The sequence below is a fragment of the Artemia franciscana genome, chromosome 15 (genome assembly GCF_032884065.1).
Source record: "Artemia franciscana chromosome 15, ASM3288406v1, whole genome shotgun sequence".
NCBI classification, from domain to species: domain Eukaryota; kingdom Metazoa; phylum Arthropoda; class Branchiopoda; order Anostraca; family Artemiidae; genus Artemia; species Artemia franciscana.
In genome coordinates, this window is record NC_088877.1 from 28,020,854 (window position 1) to 28,041,236 (window position 20,383).

General features: G+C 34.8%; 1 protein-coding gene across 3 annotated transcripts in view; it reads left to right on the forward strand.

The window, feature by feature from the left end:
- The window catches only part of LOC136036279 (MOB kinase activator-like 2), a 115,315-nt gene extending 99,147 nt beyond the window's left edge, over positions 1-16,168 (forward strand). For all 3 annotated transcript variants that reach the window (XM_065718425.1, XM_065718424.1, XM_065718423.1), the window contains exon 5: positions 9,533-16,168. In XM_065718425.1, the coding sequence (XP_065574497.1) occupies positions 9,533-9,963 (431 nt within the window). In that variant the 3' untranslated portion in view covers positions 9,964-16,168. The remainder of the gene's footprint in view (positions 1-9,532) is intronic.
- Positions 16,169-20,383: the final 4,215 nt, after the last annotated feature.

Genomic DNA, 20,383 nt, shown 5'->3' on the forward strand with positions numbered 1-20,383 from the left:
TTATTGCTGATTGTAATTATTTTTTAACTGCTTACTCGGACTATGATAGTTGTGGTCATCAAAACATGGAAAGTGTCTACGCACCCTTTTTTTTATTGCCAACATTTTGATGATGATAACATATGATAAACTGACCAAGCCTTTGTTTACTTTGTAACAAGATATTAAGTGCTAAAGAAAGATAAAATCACATGCTTTCTAGCTAATTAGTTCAACTAATAACATGGGAAGTCTTTTTGATCTGGAACCAGCTTATATGAGCCATTTCCAGTGAAAAGTGATATGTTTCTCTTACTTACTTCAAATGATACACAGGCTGTACAACCCAACTCGGAATTGAGAATCTGCTGGATCAAATGCACCCAGTAGGTTTTGTCTTCTGTGAGTGGTCGAATAAACTCAAGCAAAACCCTCTACAACTTTTGACCATGCTTCTAAAATCCCCCAAGCAGCTCGAAATCTTTTGTGACGATCTTTGGCCAGGATTTAATATGACTGCATATTTGTTTATTATATTAAGAAGGCTGCTTTTAGTACCTGGCGTGTCAGGGTGTTTTCTAGGTGCCTTATCACGTGGTTTAGCCGCTAAAGAGCTCTTTTGCTGATCATAGTGCAAACTTCAAGCTTTTTCCAATGTTTTCAGCAACTCTTCTTTGCTGATCCTTTGCGACAGCCTATGCTGATAGAGGCCCTTAAGAATTTCGGTCGAGATTATCAAAATGATCTTCTTATCCTCCTTGAGGTACCAGATCTTACATCCACGTAACAGGATTGAATGCACACTTGCTGAGTAGATCCTGAAGTCCGTCGATTTTAAATCCGCTCCTATCCTATAGTGATTTGTAGAGTTGGCTGAAGATTGACCAAGCTTTGCTAATATACCCTGAGTTTCATCAGAAGCTTCGGTTTTCCTATATATCAGTGATCCCAGATAATTGATCTCCTCTACTCTTGTATTAGGCTCTCTGCTAAGGTAAATGTTCTCTTTGGTTGAAAGCCTCTCTATTCTTCTCATTCATTTTATTCTCATTTGTCTCTCATTACTATTCTAAACTCAATTCTCATGCTTTTTTTCTGATTTAATTGTGTAATTTTATATTTCCTTGACTTTTTAAGCTAAGGAAGACAAAAGACAGCGACCAGGGAAGAAAAAGAAGCCCATGTTTTCTATAAAAAGGCTGGACTAAATACTGTCGACCGAAAAGCCCTCAATCTAAACCGAAAAAGAAGTAGGCTATATGTTTCTGTCAAAAGGAAGTTGTTTTGTATATCGGAACTGTAAAAACCATTTGCCTATACTGGACAACCAAGGGTACCAATTAGTGAGGTTAGAGGGGTTAATTGCCCTCTCCTCTAGATTTTGAAAATTGAAATCCCCCTTTCCTATATATCTATATATATAAAAATAAGTTGTCTGTCCGTTACGCCAGATTATATCTTATCTATATATAAAAATGAAACTAAACTGAAAAGCAAACTGAAACTAAAAATGTAGAAACTGGGAATTGCATAAATATTTCTATATATTTTGACAATAGATTAAATTAATTCGAAAACCTTATAACAGATATTTATAATTTTGAGGTTTATTATAAATTGTTGAGTGTTAGCATGCTTGGCACGTAAAATTTTTTCTAACAGTCAATGTTAGAATGAACACTGACAAATTGAAAAACATTGAAAAAGATAGAATGTTACCAAATCCTACAACAGAAGAAACAGCGGATTAAGCTGCTCAGAGAGTTAATGCCAAAAGGCTTGCGGCTAAAGAACGCAAAACCGCGCAATTAGAAGAAGATCAACCTGGACAGCGAGAGTCAAAACGTATCAAAACTGAAAATGATAGCGATGATGATTGGGTTTGGGATTTTGACTTGGATAAGGTTATCAATGCCTACCAGATTTTACTTAAAAAACAAAGGTTCGGCGATATGTATTTACGTCTGAAAAATAAAGAAGAAAAAGAAAACTGAAACTAAAAATGTAAAAACTGGGAATTGCATAAATATTTCAAAATATTTTGACAATAGATTAAAGTAATTCGAAAACCTTAAAACAGATACTTAAAACTTGAGGTTTATTATAAATTGTTGAGCTTTAGCATACTTGGCACGTGAAGATTTTTCCAACTGTCAATGTTAGAATGAACATTGACCGACAGACCGACAGAATTTACGATTGCTATATGTCACTTGGTTAATACCAAGTGCCATAAAAAGGTAAAAAACTAAAAAAAAAAGCTTTAAAAACACAAAAAAGCTGCAAAACTAAAAAAAAGAAAAACTGAAACAGAAACTATATCTATATCTATATATATAAAAATAAGTTGTATGTCTGTTGACTGACGTCATGTTTGTGTGTCGACTGATGTCATGTTTGTCGACTGACGTCATTATGAGGATTGAGCATTATTCCGTCATGAAGTTTTTTGTCGACTGACGTCATATTTGTCGACTGACGAAATTACAGACCGGGACACCGGGACACAAAGGACTACCGGGAAACAGGGAATATAAATGACGAACGGGACACAGGGAATATAAATGACGACCGGGACACAGGGACACAACTACAACGGGGACACCGGGGGGCACAGGGGGGATATATAAATGACCACCGGGACACAGGGAGTGTTCAATTAGCAATCACCATCAACAAAGCTCAAGGGCACATTCGATTAGCATTTGCAATCACCATCAGCAAAGCTCAAGGTCAATCATTAGAAAAATGTGGTATAGATCTTAATACTGATTGTTTTTCCCATGGACAATTGCACGTTGCATGTTCGAGGGTCGGTAAACCTGACAATCTATTTATATGCAGCGACAATTGGACAGCGAAGAATGTTGTATATTCGCAAGTTTTACGCAGTTAATTTGTATTGTATCTATTTATCTATCTATCTATATAAAAACAAGTTGTGTGTATGCATGTTTGTTTGTTTGTAAAAAGAACGTTTGCATATGACGTCATTATAAGTACATAAGGCTTTGTACATGCACCGACAATGGGAAAGCCAAGAATGTTGTATATTCGCAAGTTTTACGTCGTTCAAAACACATATATAAATCTAACTATATTCATAGGTGGTACACAGGGACACAACTACAATGGCGCGTAACTAATATGGCGCGTAACGACTTACGCGCGCGGGGGGGCTTTGGGGGCGCGAAGCGCCCCCACCAACTAGGTGTTGGGGTGGCGCGAAGCGCCACCCCAACAGCTAGTATAGGATAGATATATAGGAAGATATATTTTATCTTCATTTTTTAATGGGAAAACACATTGCCGTTCTCGGTAAACTCTCGTGAATTTTGCGTTTCTATGGCCAACTCTTGCATGATTTTGGCTTTTTAAGGCCAAAAAAGATAATTTACGTCCCTCACGTGTGTTAGTTAGACGCGTTATACCGAATGTTGGGAATCTTTTTTTAACCATACGTGCCCCTCGAAAAAAAAAATATTTACAACATTTTCGCCAAATTTTGCCTCTGAAAGGTGACCTCAGTGATGATAATTCTATTTTCCATTAGGCGATCTTCATGATCATTCAAGCAATAGTCCCGAACAAGTTAAGAGTTCAGATTAAAAAAATAATTATAATCATTGTGCTTGAATTATTGTGGACAGAAAAATTCCTCTACTTCTTTTATGTAATATTACTACTTTATGTAATATTACGCCAAACATGATTTGTTTGGCGATGGCAATTACCTTATTAAGAAGACAAATGAGAAAAGAGAAAACTTGCAGAATGTATCAGTAAGCATGTCAAGTTCCCTGTTTTATGTTTATATAAACGATATAAACTTAAAAACAGGGTTCATTTACTTTCTATTAATAGAATTAGCATTTTATGTTTTGAATCAGATGTGTCTAAATACTTCCGTTGACGATATAAGACCTGTTTGGTCATTGTAATTTTGTTATTTTGTTTCTCCTCGTGCATAAATTTGGATGAAAGCAAAAAAAAGTGTTTTTCATGTAAATTATACTGTGTATTTCACCTGCAAAAGTAATAAGTAAATACGTAGTTACGGGCAATCATGGACTCTTTTTTTTGGGGGGGGGTATGGCATTTGTTTGTCCTCTCATTACCCTGAAGCACCAAGAATATAGAAAAGAGTTTTGCGAAGTTCTTGCAATATTTGGAAAAAAACACGCGCTTGCAGTTAATAATAAAAGTATTAGCACATTAACTTGTGCAACAGGGTTGTAGAAAGTACTCTCTGTTGTTAATGTGCATAACTATGTGACATACTGCATGCTTTCTATCAACCGCGCCTCTAAGCTCGGTCTGTGAAAAGGCACACTACATTGGTGGGTCTTTATTCCATATAAGAGGCGGATTGCCCCTTCCTCATCCATACGTCTACCTCATGGTCGCAAAAAATTCGAAGGTTGCTCATAAGATCTGAAATTTAGAGTTCAAGCTGCCCGAAATAGTTATATTTTAAACTGAATTTAAAATAAAAAAACGTTAGAAATCTTATCTGTTCTCATTCAAATTTTGGTTCGTCTATTGTAACAAATTCTTAGGCTCTTGTCGTCAAAGTTTACTTGAAGTGAACTATAGAAAAATGGTTTGTGTAGATTGCCTAAGATTGTCCTTTTCGGCCAACCGTCTAGGGCTAAACGGAAAGTAGGTCGTCCGCGGTTGAGTTGGGAGAATGTCACAAAGAAATATTTAAAGTAATTGGGAACTTTCTGGGAGGATGTAAAGAGGAAAGCTTCGATTAGATTGGGATGGAGGAGGAGCGTGTGTAGCCGTGTTGGCCTCTCCGGCTTGGTGCTGCAGTGAGTTGTTAGTAGTAGTTGTTGTAGTAAAGTCAAGTATTATTTAGTTTGTATTATTAACTCTAAAAATAGAAACTTCCAGTCAATATAATAAGTTATGAAATGTAAATATTATCTTATCAAAAAACAATTTTTGGTTCAATAAATAAATAAGTCATATAAAAAAATTTATTTCCGCATTGAAGCACAGCATAAATATTTAATATCATATATTTATACTGTGGTATTGAAGCTTCAATGATACAAACCAACCTGAATTTCTTTTATTGCGAAAGTCCGCAAATGCATAAAACTGTGATAATTTAGACAGGATTGACCTCATTTATAACGAAGAAATAATCAACTAATGATAATGTGAGAAATTTTACTTATCTTCAATTAGTAGCTTGTTAAAGGTATAAGTAACGCGCTTACTTTTACAATTAACGGAAGCCCAGGATAATATCAGCTATTATTTAAAAAATATGAATTTGGTGCGAAATTGTCTTAAGATATGACAGGTTTTTCTTGATTCTTGTGATGATTCTGATTCCAGAAAAATTTCCGATCGATCGTACTAATACAGAATCCCTTATCAGAGTATAAATGAGAGTAAATTTAGATGTGCAAATTGGTCCAGTTCGATAATTCGATATCAATTAATGACTGAAGGATTTCCTTTTCTGTGTTCGTTAAATTTATAAATAAAGATACGTCTGTCCTCTTCTCTGTTAGATAATTGACGCCTCCCTCATTTATTAGATCTAATGTCCTCTATTAGAAAAGATTTGTTATGGCTTTCTTTGTCTAGATTACTCAAGTGGTGTTTTAAAACCCGTGGTAATTCATATAATCTTTAACTGCTTTATTTAATAAGGGTTTTGATCAAAGCGTACATAAAGAATCAACAAAATCTACAATGATTTGGACTAGGATTTATTTTTACACGATGTGGAATTAGAGTTGCATCTTCCTGTTTTGTAACCCTATAGTTCCTTACCCGCTCCCAAGGAGCTATATGGAGTGTAGCGTTTTCCTCCCCAGAAATTCCCTCCTCCCTCCTCTCCTCCTGGACTGACTAACTTCTTGGTAAATGTGACCTACTTTTTATATATTAACTAAAAAAACTTTCTGAAAAGAAGCTCTTAAAAAAAAGTAAAGGCCATGTCAAACTGAATATCAGCACATTAGTGTCGTTGAGGGGGGGGGGCAAGGTGGTAGCTCCCCCTCCCATAATCTGGAAAAAAGTTTAAAGCTGTTGTTCGTTTAAGTACCAAATTTGCTTTTTAGTCTAAGCAGATAATTTTTTTTAATTAATCCTTTCTCGTTCTTAATATAAAGAAAACGAAAAAAGATAGGGGTCCATTTCACTTCATAATATGCTCTACGCCAATATTTTTCCAAATATACTGCCTTTAAAACCTTATTATCAATTAAAAATGTGAGCCTAGTTAATAACAAAATTGAAAAATATTTTATGCTTCTTGTTTCGCCACATTTGCTCAGGTCAATTTTTCACCTGATATTTGAAGTGCTTTAACTTCCTAGAATCGATCAATGCAAGATTAGATTTTCTTGTTATAAAACATTCAAAAGTGGAAATGAATACACCCTCAATTGGCCAGAAATGGAATCATTGTAGAATCAATTGAAATTTTATCAATCGAAACGATCAATTCATTGTTTTAATTTTTATTTCCAGTATTTAATGGAAACTCTGAATCTCTTTTGTTTGTCATTGAAGTGCCTAATAAGGGCTGAAAACGTCCTATTCTTTACGTTTTGGATTCACATACCAACCCATAAATGTAAAGCTGCCTCTATGTATAATGCCATGCTGAATTCTTGCTATTTTCGCTGTTCTAAATATATTTTTTTTACCAGCTCCAAAAAAGATTTGACGTAAATGTGAGTTGTTACTGATCTTAGTCGCATTTCACACAATCCTAGGCTGCTTGTAGGAAATTTATCTCCACATCAGCACGCTGTACGAAGTGTCTGCTGAGGACAGAATAAAGTGAATTTAAACAAATATTCATATTTTTCTCACAATTTAGAAATTTTCTGTGAACGCTTCATCAGCACCGACCCTTTCTCTTTTTCTATTCTTATCAGTTTTATCATGCACTACTAGGAGGCCGAGCTTTGCTTGTCAAGGAAATTATAGACATAAAAACGATATTAAGGTTAACCCCTCTCTGGAAATGTATACCCCCCCCCCCCTCATACCGTGATTTGCACAAGAAAGACTTGATACAAAGGGGAAGGTAATCAAACTCTAGGAGTCGAGTTTTCTGTCGCAGTGGTGCCAAGAATTGTTCAGATTTCTGGATATTCTTTGTCAAACTGCCCAACGGATAAGTTAATAATTCTAACTTTATTTTTCGTATATTTTCAATTTTTGAATACAGTCATTAAAATGTGGGTGGGAAATATGTCACAATATAATGTTGCACAATCTGTAGTAACACTTTGACTTATGCTGTATCTTTACTATTATGCTTTGTATTATATTTGTTTCGGCTTTATGTTGCCGCTGATATTAATGCTATTTATTATTATAAATTGGTGAGCTCACAAGCAAATCAATTTAATAAAAAATCATAAATAATATTTCAATAAATCGAGTATATTAAAAGTTTAGTAAAAAAATTTAAATCTTACAGAGTCAAAATCCATTCAAATTTCGAGCAAATGAATTGCGCGATACCTGGGGCTATTAGACTAGAGCTTGGTTCAATTATGAGATTGAGCGGTGTTGTTGGAGGAAATGGATATGGGATATGTTCTGCAGCATTAGTGGTGAATCTGGCTGAAAAAGTCTAGCATATACGACATTCATCTTTGCCAGCCCGAAAGCTTGTTAACACTATAGTTGCTTTTCTTCATTACCGCTTAAATAGCATCTCCCCTTGCACCCCCAATAAATATATTGGGTGGGGGGGGGGGTAAATGTGAATTGTGACTGATCTTAGTACCCTATTGCCCCCCCCCCCCCAAAAAAAAATAATAATAATAACCAGAAGTTCCTATTAACATAAATGAAACCCAAAATGAACAGAAATTAAATAAATTCCCTTGGAATATCTTCTTCAAATGTAAAATTGAGTAACCAAAGGGAAATTTTGGCAAATAAAAAGAACGAAGATAAGCGTACTTTTTTTGTGAACAGGGTTTAATGACTTTTTGAAAACTTTTTTTATTTACTTAAACTGTTGCCTGTTTGTTTAGAATAAGAAGTTCTGTCGATTTTAAATTTGCTTGAACCTGACTTAAAGTTTAACTCCATATTGTATAAATCTAAGTTTGAAATAAAAAAAAAAGTTCTTTCAATTCTAAATTTGCTTGATCTTAGAGTTTTGGCTCCATGTTTATTAAATTAAAATATAATAGTATCACAAGGCTAGTCAAGTTTTGCAAATAAGAATGTTTCCACCCTACTTATATCGATGACTAGATGCACGTAGAGTGTTTTGGTTTACCTCTGCTCCCTCCCTTAGTTTAGAATTTTGGGGTCCAATTAAATAATGCTGATGTGCTAATGGAGTTGTGAGAAAAAAATATTGCTTCTCCATACAGCACAAAAAAGGTCCCAAAAAGGGCCAAAAACTCTTTTCCCACTTGCTTCAAGTTATTTTTTCAGGAATTGAATGGACTAGTCCATTTGATACCAGCTCAATATTGGTTTAAATACTGCTGATAGTACTGCATGGTCTTGAGGGTCAGTACAATAATATTAATAATTTAGATCATGTGCTTTAGCGTTATTAAGTAATAACATTATGCATTACTATTTTTATATAGATTGTTCGTGATTTGATAAAAATCAGGTACTGGACTAATGGTATACTAGAGCACTACTGAATTTGAAAAGGAAATAGTTACCATCTGGGAGAGGTTGCTGCAGTTTTCCAGGCTGAAATTCACAGTTTTATCAAGCACACTTCAGGGCTCTGCAGGATATAAAGAGATAGCGAAAGAGAGAATTAGACAACTATGAAACTCTGGACAGTTTAGCCTTCGATTGAAACAAATTAGGAAACTCTGGAATTGACGGTAATGAAATGATAGAGGAAGGAGCTAATGCTGAAATATCAGTGAGATCTTACGGACCAGAACATTTTGTCCCAATATCTCGGAGCTGCTTGAAAGAGGTGGTGAGGGCTGAACAAAATTGACATAGGAGATTGGATGGAATGAAACAAAGGAACCACCCCCTAAATTTAATCTCACCCTGACTAGACACATCCTACGATTGAAAGGGTTTAAAATAAGAGTGGCAATTGAAGCCATAACAGGAATTGGAAATTTTGGAAAGCATCTATCCCGACAAGGGAGGATTGATTCTTTAATTTTCCAAAAATGTGAAATGACCATCATCGAAACAAGAAGGCATCTGATAGAAAATTTTCACCCAAGATGAAGCGCTGGCTTGCTATATTTTACAATATTAATTGTCCAGCTGGAGGATATGGTAAGGGAAGGAGAGGTCTGACTAAGGGGAACACTGTGATAATGGCGGGAAGCCGAATCCATCAATGACCCCCTCAACTGAGCGCAGATATTTTGAGGTATGGAGGCGATGGACCTTTGAGGCCCTAGCCTCGATCCAATTTTGTGATTCCACCTTTGTATTAAATAAAACAAATTACTTAGCGTATTCATGTCTTAATAAGTGATACCTTTGTGCATTGAACAGTATTTTCGTTGGTATAGGTTCAATACATTTTTTCTAATAGTTTGTTTACTTTTTCTAGGTCACGAGTTTCCTAGCAACTTCGATTTGATTCTTCGTCGGATCCTTCGTTTGTTATTTCACTGTATTGCCCATCTGTATCATTCTCACTATAGAGAAATTCTAGCTCTCGGATTAAATGTGCATCTTCATTGTGTTTTCTCTCATGTTATATTATTGAATCAACGATATTATCTAATTGACAAAAAAGAAACAGATTTATTACACGATTTGAGTGTTGCGCTACGGCTTGAACCATCTAGCGACGAAGATCTTCTGAATGAAGATGGCAGTAGTGCTTGCTCAAAGCAATCTGATGTTGGCTGTGATGATATTACAAAGCATCGAAGATCCGATTCGGGAACTTCACGAGGATCTTGTGGTATGGGTGACTCTGGGGGAGGGATTAGCGGTGGAGAAGGTCCTAATCTAGTGGCCGCAACGGGTATCTAAAATATTAGGCACTGTGTAGTCACTCACGTTTTAGAATTCGCCCAGTGTTCCTTTCCCGTGTAGTTTTAGTCTTTGTTCACGCTAGCGCGTTTTGGCCACGTTCCTCGCCTCTATTGCGTAAAAGGGAAGGGGTAGTTGCCATTTTTTAGTACACGTAAAGTTGCCTTTTAAGATTTGTTCTTTTTCAGCCTTTAGTCACGAGCTTTTTGACGACTATCCGGTCTTATAACGACAATTGTTCCTAATTCTTCTTGTCGACCCTCCTCATCTGCCAAGTCAGTAGCAACACTTAACAATCATCAGATTACAACTAATAAAAAAAGTTCACCTGCTTCTTCAAACTGTATTTCTAAATTTAGCACTTGGTCTTAGGTTCTTGAAATGAATTTGATGTGGGACTTTTTATTGTAATCAGGAGCTTTGTTTAAGAGTATGGTATTTGAACTTGTTATCCACTAACAGCAGTGCAGCCACTGCCACGGTTCAGAAGAGCTAATTCAAATGGGGGGTGAAGGGGCCCAGCTTGTGTGGTAAAGGGGAAATTTAGGCACTGTATGATCAAAATGTATGTATTATCAAAATTGCAATATATAAAATGCTGATTAAACAAAAAAGGCAATGCATGAGTTGATAATTCACAATTAAACAAATTAAGAGTGATATTTGATTCAAAACGAAAGTTCATCGATAGGATATTAGACAAGAAAAGCCTAGAAAATGATCGCCTCCCATTAATCTCATTATTCTGAAAGCTGATTGTACTACAATCGCTCTTTCACAAACCGTTTCAAAGGTTTCTGGAAGAGCTTAGAGCATTATTATATCGTTTTCAAATAAACCCAATTAATACATCAATGAATTAAGTCCAAGTAAATGCTAAACAAAAAAAATAATGCAAATTATGTCTGGTCGCTAAAAAGTAAATTATTTTGCAACTAAACATGTCATTCATTTGAAAATTCAGGGATAGGGAGGTAAAAAAAAAAGAACGTATACATACAAAATAGAGTCAAAATGATAAAATAAATAAGCTAATTAAGGTCAAACCTCAAAAATTAATGCGAGAAAGAAAAATGCAGCGAAGGAAAATTGGTTAAAAATAAAATATAAGCTAAACTTTTTATTATTTATTACGATTTTTTTATTTATTATTACGAATCGTAAAAATTTGCAGAGGGATCACATTGTAGCTCTTCATTCTAAACCAGTCACCTTCGTTGATGCATCATGGATACCATAAATGGATAAGACCTCCGCGTTAGAAAATTTTAGTAAAAGATTAATAAGTATAGCAAATATAATTCAGTATTTTCTCCTGTATAAATCTTTGAAAAAAAGAGTTCCCCGTGAAGAGCTTTTATAAATGTTGATTTCTCTTCTTGATAAATTCGTAATGTCCCTCACGTCCTTGGATTTGAGACAACATGCCTATTGGTATAATTATTATTGGATGAATTTAAATCATTGATCATGTACACAAAACATAGATCTCTTTAGTGGTTTGTTTTAAAACTATTGAAGATTTAGGCACAGAAGCGCATATAGCGTCATCTTCAACCGGAATGGCCATGGATATTCCTAGGGGGTGGGTATCTTTTAATCCAATGTTTCGTATTTATGTCTAAATATTCGAATGTTGCACATTTTAGTATGTTCCAACATAATTTCATTGAGATGAGGGTGGTTCACCCTCCCCCCTCCTTCCCTACGTGAACATATATGGATACACATCCTTAGGGTCGTTATGTTTTTGATTTTCATATAAGAACCGTAAAGAGTATGTAAAAAAGGAGCTTTGAAAGAAGGAAAGGAACATTTTATTAGTTTTAATTTAAGCCACAAAAGTCGAATAGTTCAATGTTTTTTATGTGGGCTTACAATAATTATTTAACTTAGGTTCAAGTTTAACTTAGGTTTCATGTTAGACTGAAGTGTAAAATTAATACACTGTATCATTTGACTACAAATCAATGATGCAGCCTTTTTCGATTTTACAACAAGCTAAATAATTAACAATAACTATGTCACTAAAAAGTACAAAGTTAAGAATTTAATTTAAATATTATTTCTCTTCCAAATTTTTAGAATATTTACTGACTATCTGCGCTCGGCATGACAATTTTGTTTCTAAATGCGCATTTTCATCATTAGATCTGTTTTTATTTTATGTCAAGTTTTAGTGTTGTTCTTGCAAGGTACAAATGTACATAAACTGGCTTAATCATTGTTAATAATCGAGCTCTGAGTTTAAGTACATACATAGAGGGGGAGAGGTTCCGACCCCGCTCTCGAAATATCGTAACGTTTCCTTAATTTATGACTATATCTATTGTTTGATGTTCCGGCAATTTTTTCATCTTCAATTTGTAGGACTTATTTTCCGTTTGATTTCCTGACAAACCTTAATGCGATCAAATAAATTTTACATCGCACCACTCCGTTGATATGTTCCTCACTATGCCTCAATATGTATACTTTTACCTTGTAGTTATTGGAGAATAAGATGGGCTCAGTCAAAAGAGCTTACATAGTCTAGAGATTTACTTTGTGTCGGACTTATTTATCTATGAAAATTAAATCGTGCTTATCAGTTTTCAAAGAGTAATATAAAAGAAAAAATGATCAGTTTTTTTATTCCCTTTGTAACGCGTTTTGCCCTGCCACTTTATTCCCTATGTAATTCCAACTATTACTTGTTTTGGCCAATCTTTAATTAGCCATCGTGTCGCTTGAGTTCTATAAGAACCGGTTATTATTAAGGATTAATCTAGATTAGGGACATATACGAGAAGGGGGTTTCGGACTTGGTCCCCTCCTCCAAATTGCAATTGTGTAATTTATTTCATAACTTTCTATGTTTTTTCGAATCAAAATGTTTTTCATGATTTGTTATTAAAGGGTGTTTAAGCACATTTAGTTTGAATTGGCTGCTAAAAAGCATGATTATTTTTTCTTTCTATGGGCAACTAATCGTAATTTTTGAATTTCATACTTGGGTTTCAATTCTTTTTAGTCAATCAGATGGTTTGATACTAAAATGTTACAATCAGTCGAATTGCTCTTATTTCTGTATGATTTACTTATCGTATACGTAATTCTAGATTAAGAACTATTCCGTTTAGTTTCGTCGCTGGGTTTAAAGTAAAAAATGGGAATGTTGGATAAACCAATGGTGAATAGTTATTCTTTTATATCAGGGTCAGGAACAGATCGCGATTCCAGACCCCCGACAGATTGTCATATAAAGTTTCGCACCCCTTTCACTCTCCTCTCGAAGTAACAGAGTGAACAAAATTCATTTCGTTAACATTTGCGTTAAAATAAATACTACGTCGCTGCCATGCTTAAAGGTAACATGTGACGCTCCATACTTCTGAAATAGTGGCCAAAACTCAGTTACTAAACTATTTTCAAAAGGAGAATCAATTGGTCAATTCTCTTTTATCCCACCCTTATCTTTCTGATTTTCAAATTGTCCTGTTTGTTGTATCTTTGAAAACAAACGGCGTTGTCAAATATCTTAGAAATGTAATATGTCAAGTATAATGTTTAAGTGCGACAACAACGACTAGGGTCTGGATACTGTGGCCCATATTCTGATATTTTTTTTTTTCTCATACCCCAAGCGATTCGATTTCCTCTGGCTATGAGTTCTTGCTCTAGATTATGTAAACTCCTGACTGAAAGTTGGGGATTCCTCAAATTAATATGGCTAACAAGCTTTATACTTGTTGGAATTTTATTCTGGCTGAACGTATTTGATGTTTATTTAATTTTTTATAGTTTTAATGTGTCCAGTCTTTCAGTTTTTTCTTTTTTAGTTTTATGTTTATTTTTAAGAGAGAGAAAATGCAGTGAAAATAGTTTCGAATGGGTGCCTTCATAGGCTTTTCATCGTTTGCCTTGCTTTTTTGGTTTTCCTTGTCAGTCCTTTTTTAACCGTGTATTTATCCGATATTTGGTGCATTACATCAGTGCCACAAAAAGGTTTGAAAAAGAATTGTAGAAGCAGGAGCGGAAAGATATTAAGTATGGTGTATACAGAGGCGCCATTTGGGCCAAATCTTGGGGTGGGCATGGGGCATTTGATGGAACTTGAGACTTTTATTATGAATCTAACCTACTTTCAAAGTTTACAAGGATTAATAGCAAATAGCACAATTACCCCAAGGGTCGTCAGGTAATTATGCTCTTTGGCTAATAGGCGTGCAGTTAGTTCAAATTATTTGAACAGAATAGATTATGTTGGACATAATAGGTAATTATGGCCGAAAAAGGGCCCTTTGTGGTGGAGGCTTGGGCCCCTGGAAAATCTGGGGTGGGCATTTGCCCACCCCTGACCCCCCCTAATGGCGCCTCTGGGTGTATACCTTGGTACTATGTCTTCCTAAAAGAAAACTTCATTTTGTCTTCATGGAAGTATGTATCCTAGCCATGCCCTTGTGACAATATGTAATTCTAAATGCATTTCATTAAAGCAAAGAGACAACATAACAAGTTCTCATATCCGTTTCAACACTAACTTGCCGTAAAACTATAGTTGTAAATTTCTCGGAGGAACTGGGGGAGGGATATTCCACCAGATTAGTGCTATACATTTTAAAAATTTATTAAGTTTGGAATTTATGCTCTTATATGTGATTTTGGGGGTTTGGGTCACCCTTCTCCCCCTTCCCCTAAGAAAAATGATGGCTCTAAGATTTTGGCTGTGTTCTCTTACGATTGATTACTTCAGTCGGGTAAATATACGGTCCGTGCAGTAAAAGGATATGTTTCAGAACTCGATTATCATTAATAATCATTATTTTGTTTCTTTTACCTTCAATCTAAAATAGCCGATAGTAATCTTTTTAATCCTAAGTTGCTTATAGCACACAAACGCGACAGTTATTGTTGTCCATTCCCTACTTAAAGTAACACAAATTGCCTATAATTATTGTTAACCCTTGTCTTCAAATGAAGATAATTACGAATAATTAATTGTCACTAATGACAATTGAGTTCTGGAACATACCCAAAGTATTATGTAAATTTTTGATTAACTTACTGTTAATTTTGGCTGCTTTTATTCAAAATTTTAATTGCTTTTTTTTCTCTTTTTTCTTCTTTTTAGATTCATAAATAATTGTTGGCAGTTTTGTAGTTTCATGTTTATCTTACCTATCTTGTGTTTTTTTTTTTTTTTTTTTTTTTTTTTTTTGCTAGTTCTTACTGCCGTCAGTTAGTCATTGATTGAGTCCAAAGTGTTCAGTATGTAAAAACTTCTGTATGATATACTAAAACTACATAGGGAGTGCAAATCTTTCTTAGGGAGTGCAAAATGTGATCAAAGAAGCAAAAATAAGGGCTAGTTATAGAAAAGATATAATAATCATGGGATTTTGAGGACCCAGATCTGAAGTCATCTGGTTGTCTTGTTTTATTATGTCTCACTCTTTTGATCGTGTCTAAATAATAAACAAGGGCGTATACAGGATTTTTGTTCGGAGGCGGGGGGGTACAAAAAACTTTAAAAAACGATCGAAAATGTTTTAATTTATATCTTTGTAACGCTTTTGCGAGTTGAAAAAAATTACGGTGAGAGGACGCCGAGGGGGGGGGGAGGGCTCAAACCAGGTAGCCCTTCTTTCCCCCTCTCCCTGGATCAGAAGAGAAATGTGATACTAAGAAATACTAGAATTCTGAGAACAGTATTTTTGTCGGGTCAGTTGATCAGCAATGTTTAGTAATAATTAAACAGTTCATACGTCTTGATACCTTTAGACTTCTTCTGAAGTTTAAAGTTGGCATATTAATTGGACCCGGAATTTTTGAATTATTTTATGTCATTATTCATGTACTCCGAGTTATCTACTTGAGTGTATTTAAACTGGACATAATTACTTTGGACGCAAACGATGGTATTTTTATTCAGTTTTATTGATTTTTATTGTTTTTTTTTTGTTTTGTTTTTTTAAAGAAAACCTGATATAATCTGTTTGTACTTACTGTTGAGGACGAGATCACGTTTGGGATTTAATTTGGAGGGGGATTATGTGGAGTTTTGTCATTGTTGTGATTGTTTTTGTGAATAGCCAATTTTGTGATAGGAAAGAGAAGTTTTTATTCCCTCGCTGGAATTTGCGCATTATAAAGTTTATCAAGAAAATCACATGTACAGTTGCGTTGTAGTCCAGAGAAATAAAATATACGATTATTAAATTAATTGCTTTTGGGATTTTGTTTATATGTTATAGTTGGAATCTATGGATCTCGCTACAAAGCTTCTTTCTTCTTTTTTTAAGTATTGTAAATTTTGTTCCGCCATAAGTTGCTTGGAACATGAATCACCAATAATTGTGTTACTATCCTCGGGAATGGTGAAATGAATCTTCAATTTCAAGTTCAAGTGATTTGGGGGAGATGTTTGAATCTAGTTTAGCTTAGGAAGTTAATTGTAGCAGTATGTACCCTTATTGGAAGAAGTATTTGTTTGCTTAATTTTTAATCATGTGTGTTAAATATTAAGCACAAAGTGTTTATTAATTTAACTATTTCTGGTTTATAATTGAAGCGAGAAAAGGCTACGCTCGTAGCTGTTCGGAATTCGATAAAGACGACGCTTTTGATAACAAAGTTGTTTCCACTGTATCATTTCAACCTAAGAATATGAGTTTTAAAGTAACTCATGATTAATAAGAAAGCCAAAGTAAAAAATGTCACAGCTTTTAATTTTAATTTCTCTCTCCTCATTTAATATTTATGCTGTGTTATTATCGTGCGTTAAACGAAAAGGTGTATCTCACTTTTTTTTGTTTAAAAAGGGTGCGAAAATAATCTTTTTGTGAGAACGGTTAGATTCAAACTAAAAAATATGCATAAAATTCTCAGTATGATAAATAAGGTGGCTCGATTTTGGTAATTTGTCTCTGTCATGCCTAAAAATCATGTCTGACATTTTCACACTTTTGAGATATTTGACAAAAACTTTTTTCTAAGCTGTTCCTCAAATGGAGATCAGCAGGAGAATGTTGATGAGGCTGATCAAGGCGTGATTTAATATGCACTTCCAGACTGATCTAAACCGTGAGAATAGTTTAGCAAGCGGCTTTTTGTAATTATCTTGGAAGTGATAACGTCAGTTGTGCCCCTAAGATTTAATAGTATAATAAATAGTATAATTAAATTAATTTAAATAAGATTTTAAGACATGGCATTTAAAATCATGCTGTGGAATCTGCACGAGAAGTAGTGGAAAACTATTGTTGCGAATACCGTATGTCTCCTGTGCTTCAAATAGACCTTTGTGAATGTGACCAGCGGAAACAGATTGACGCTAACTCATTATAAAGAAAAAACATGTAATCTGGAAGAGGGTCTAAGGTCATGATTCCCAACATAGAGTGCTAGCCCCACCGGTGGGGCATGGCAGTATTTTGGCAGGTCATGGACAGGTCGTGCATCCTTTAGTTGACCATACTTTAGAGCCTTAATTTTGTAAAACAAAAAGAAAAAACAATATTTTATTGACGTCACATTCATATGCATTTAAAGAGCAAATAAAGATACATGATAGTATTGCAACAACATCATGCATTGTATCAAAGGCGATGTATATTGACAAAAATTTTCATTAGTATAAAATATACATAGATGACAACCGGAAAATAAAATGCCAAGTTAATAGGCCTTTTAAACTTCCATCAGGTATATCACAGAGAGGGAGATTTTAGATATGCCTAAGTGGGGCATGGCCCAAAATCGGTTGGTAACTACTAGTCTAAGGTCTAGTGTCCTTTACTGTACAAACCATTAACATTACTAGATAAACCTTTAACTACAATTGTTGGGTAATAGATAATACTCGTTATTCCTGATACCGTCCTTGACAATTTTTCAGCACTTCATTTTGAGGAAAAGCAACCTGTATAAAAAGAAGGGTGTTTTCTATGTCCCTGTCACATTTTGATTTTTATGATTATACTTTATTTTTTGCTTTACATTAGTTCAAAAGATATCAAACACTTGTCAAGAGGGTGTAGTAGGCATTGTGTGCACATTTTCAAATATATAAATTTGGATTCTCTGTTCAATTTTCTCGGGGCTTGGTAAAGGATCAATTTTTTTGCAGGGGACCATTTTTGACTTTTAATCTACTTTTGGCCCAAGTATATTACCAAGAGGAATTAACGTGACTTCAAAGAAATAGCATTCATACTTACAAAATAAAATACATTGGACTAGTACTCACTAAACATTGGCGAAAAATAAGGCACAAAGGAAGTTAACAAGTTTTTTGTCCACAAGGTAGACAGTTTATTATATCTTTGCTTTTCGATCTTGTATTTGCTTTTTTCACCACAAATCATTGTAATATCTTTCTCTGTTCATCACTGCTAAGAAAAAAATTCAAAATTAAACTAAACAGACGCACTTCAAAGGAAGGTAGTTGTAATGTAGATAATGCTGATTCATAATATGTGTAAATGTTGTATAGAATCACTTTGAAAGGCTTTTTCTATGATGACTCAACTTGGTCACTCAAATATCCTGTCTGAGTGACTACCTCTACTGCTGCTAAGAACTCACCGCAGCACCAAGCTGCCCGAGGCCAACAAACCTACGCACGCTCTTCCTCCATCCCAATCTATTCAAAGCCTCCCTCTATACACCTTCCCAGGATGTTCCTATTTCCTTTAAATCTTTATGACATCCTTACCACTCCAGACGAGGACGACCTGCTTTCCGTTAATCCCTAGACGGTTGGCCGAAAAGGACAATCTTCGGCAATCTGTCATCTTTCATGCACCGAACGTGCCCTAGCCATCTCAACCTTTCTTTCATTGTGGCCCAAGAACCTGGAATTGAGCCACATTTTTCGTATAGCCTACTGTTTGAAATACAGTCAGTCAGCCTGGCACCAAGAACGATCCGTAGGCAATTTCCCTGGAAAACATTTAGTAAATCTTTATCCACTTTTCGGAGCGCCCAATCTTCAGAGCCATATTTGACCACTGTCATTACTGTAACTTCCAATATTCTAATCTTGGTTTTCAGACTTATTTTCCTATTCTTCCAAAATTTTTTTAATTGTGAAAAAATACCCTGAGCCTTGGCTATTCTACTTTTCATTGCTCCCACCATCATTACTAATAATGCTACCAAGGTAAGTGAAGCTGCTTACTCGACCAGTCTTTTCGTTACCCAGCGTCACCTTTTCATCTTCACTGATTCCTAGCCGTAGTGACTTAGTCTTCTTAACTTTAATTTTCAAACCTATTCTAGCAACCTGAACCCGCAAAACCTCTAAAAATTCATTCATTTTGCTCACACTTTCATCTAGGGTGCTTAAATCGTCAGCATAATGTAAGTCGAGGAGAGTTTCTCCTCCGCATTTGATTCAATAGTGTCCCATTGCCTTTCCTGGGCCCCTTAAGACGAAGTCCATCAAAATGATGCATATAAAGGGGGATAGAAGACAACCCTGATTTAATACAAAACCAGCTGCTAACCTTATTTCCTACTTTAACCACAGCAGTATTTTTCTCGTACATAGCACTAATCACTTTAATGTATTTTTTGGGTATACCATACAATGATAAAACCTTTGCTAAGAGCTCTACAATCTTATGGACAAATATGCGCAACCTCTATACAAAACAAAACTATATTTTGTGACTGGTTGGTATTCAGAAAGTGATAAATTCTAAAGTAATATTATAGTTGCATTTTATTTCCGTGGTTAACTCAAGTTGTGTGAATTTCCGCTTTTTATTAACATTTTATTAGTAAATGTTCGAAAAAAAACCGATGCCATTCCACTGATTCAAATTAAGAATTCCAAGACCTATCTATACCAGCTAGAAAAAAATAGATAATTATTTGCCTTCCTTTTTAAACAATTTTCGAAAATCTATTCCTCTTAAATGATTACTTTAACCTTTAAAGAAGTATTTCGACTTAAACACTCTATTTTAAGTATATAGTTATACTATCCTTTATTACAGTTCTAAAGAATTTGGCCTTTACTTAATGTTTTAGGATGAACAGAGGAGGTGATATGTCATATGATGCAGAGCTTTAATTTGATTAAAATAGGCAGTAAATTGACTACCATTTGCTCACCAAAATCCCAAGCTCAAGTTAATAATTTTAGCATTTCTCATACATTTTTCAAACTTGTGCGCAAAAAGAAACAGTCTTAATAATTAAAAATTTATTAAAAAACTCAACTCTTATAAACCAATTATAAAAAGAAATAACTTTCGTCCCAACACATAGCAAGCGGTCCGAATCACAAATCCACCACTATGTTTGGGAGGGGGCACCTTCCTGGACCTGCCACTGTGTAGTAAAAGCTAAAGTTCATTTTGAAAACTATAAAATTCAGTGAGCACTTTTTGTATGAAACATTTTTGAAGTGGTTTTCGCAACGGAAGTA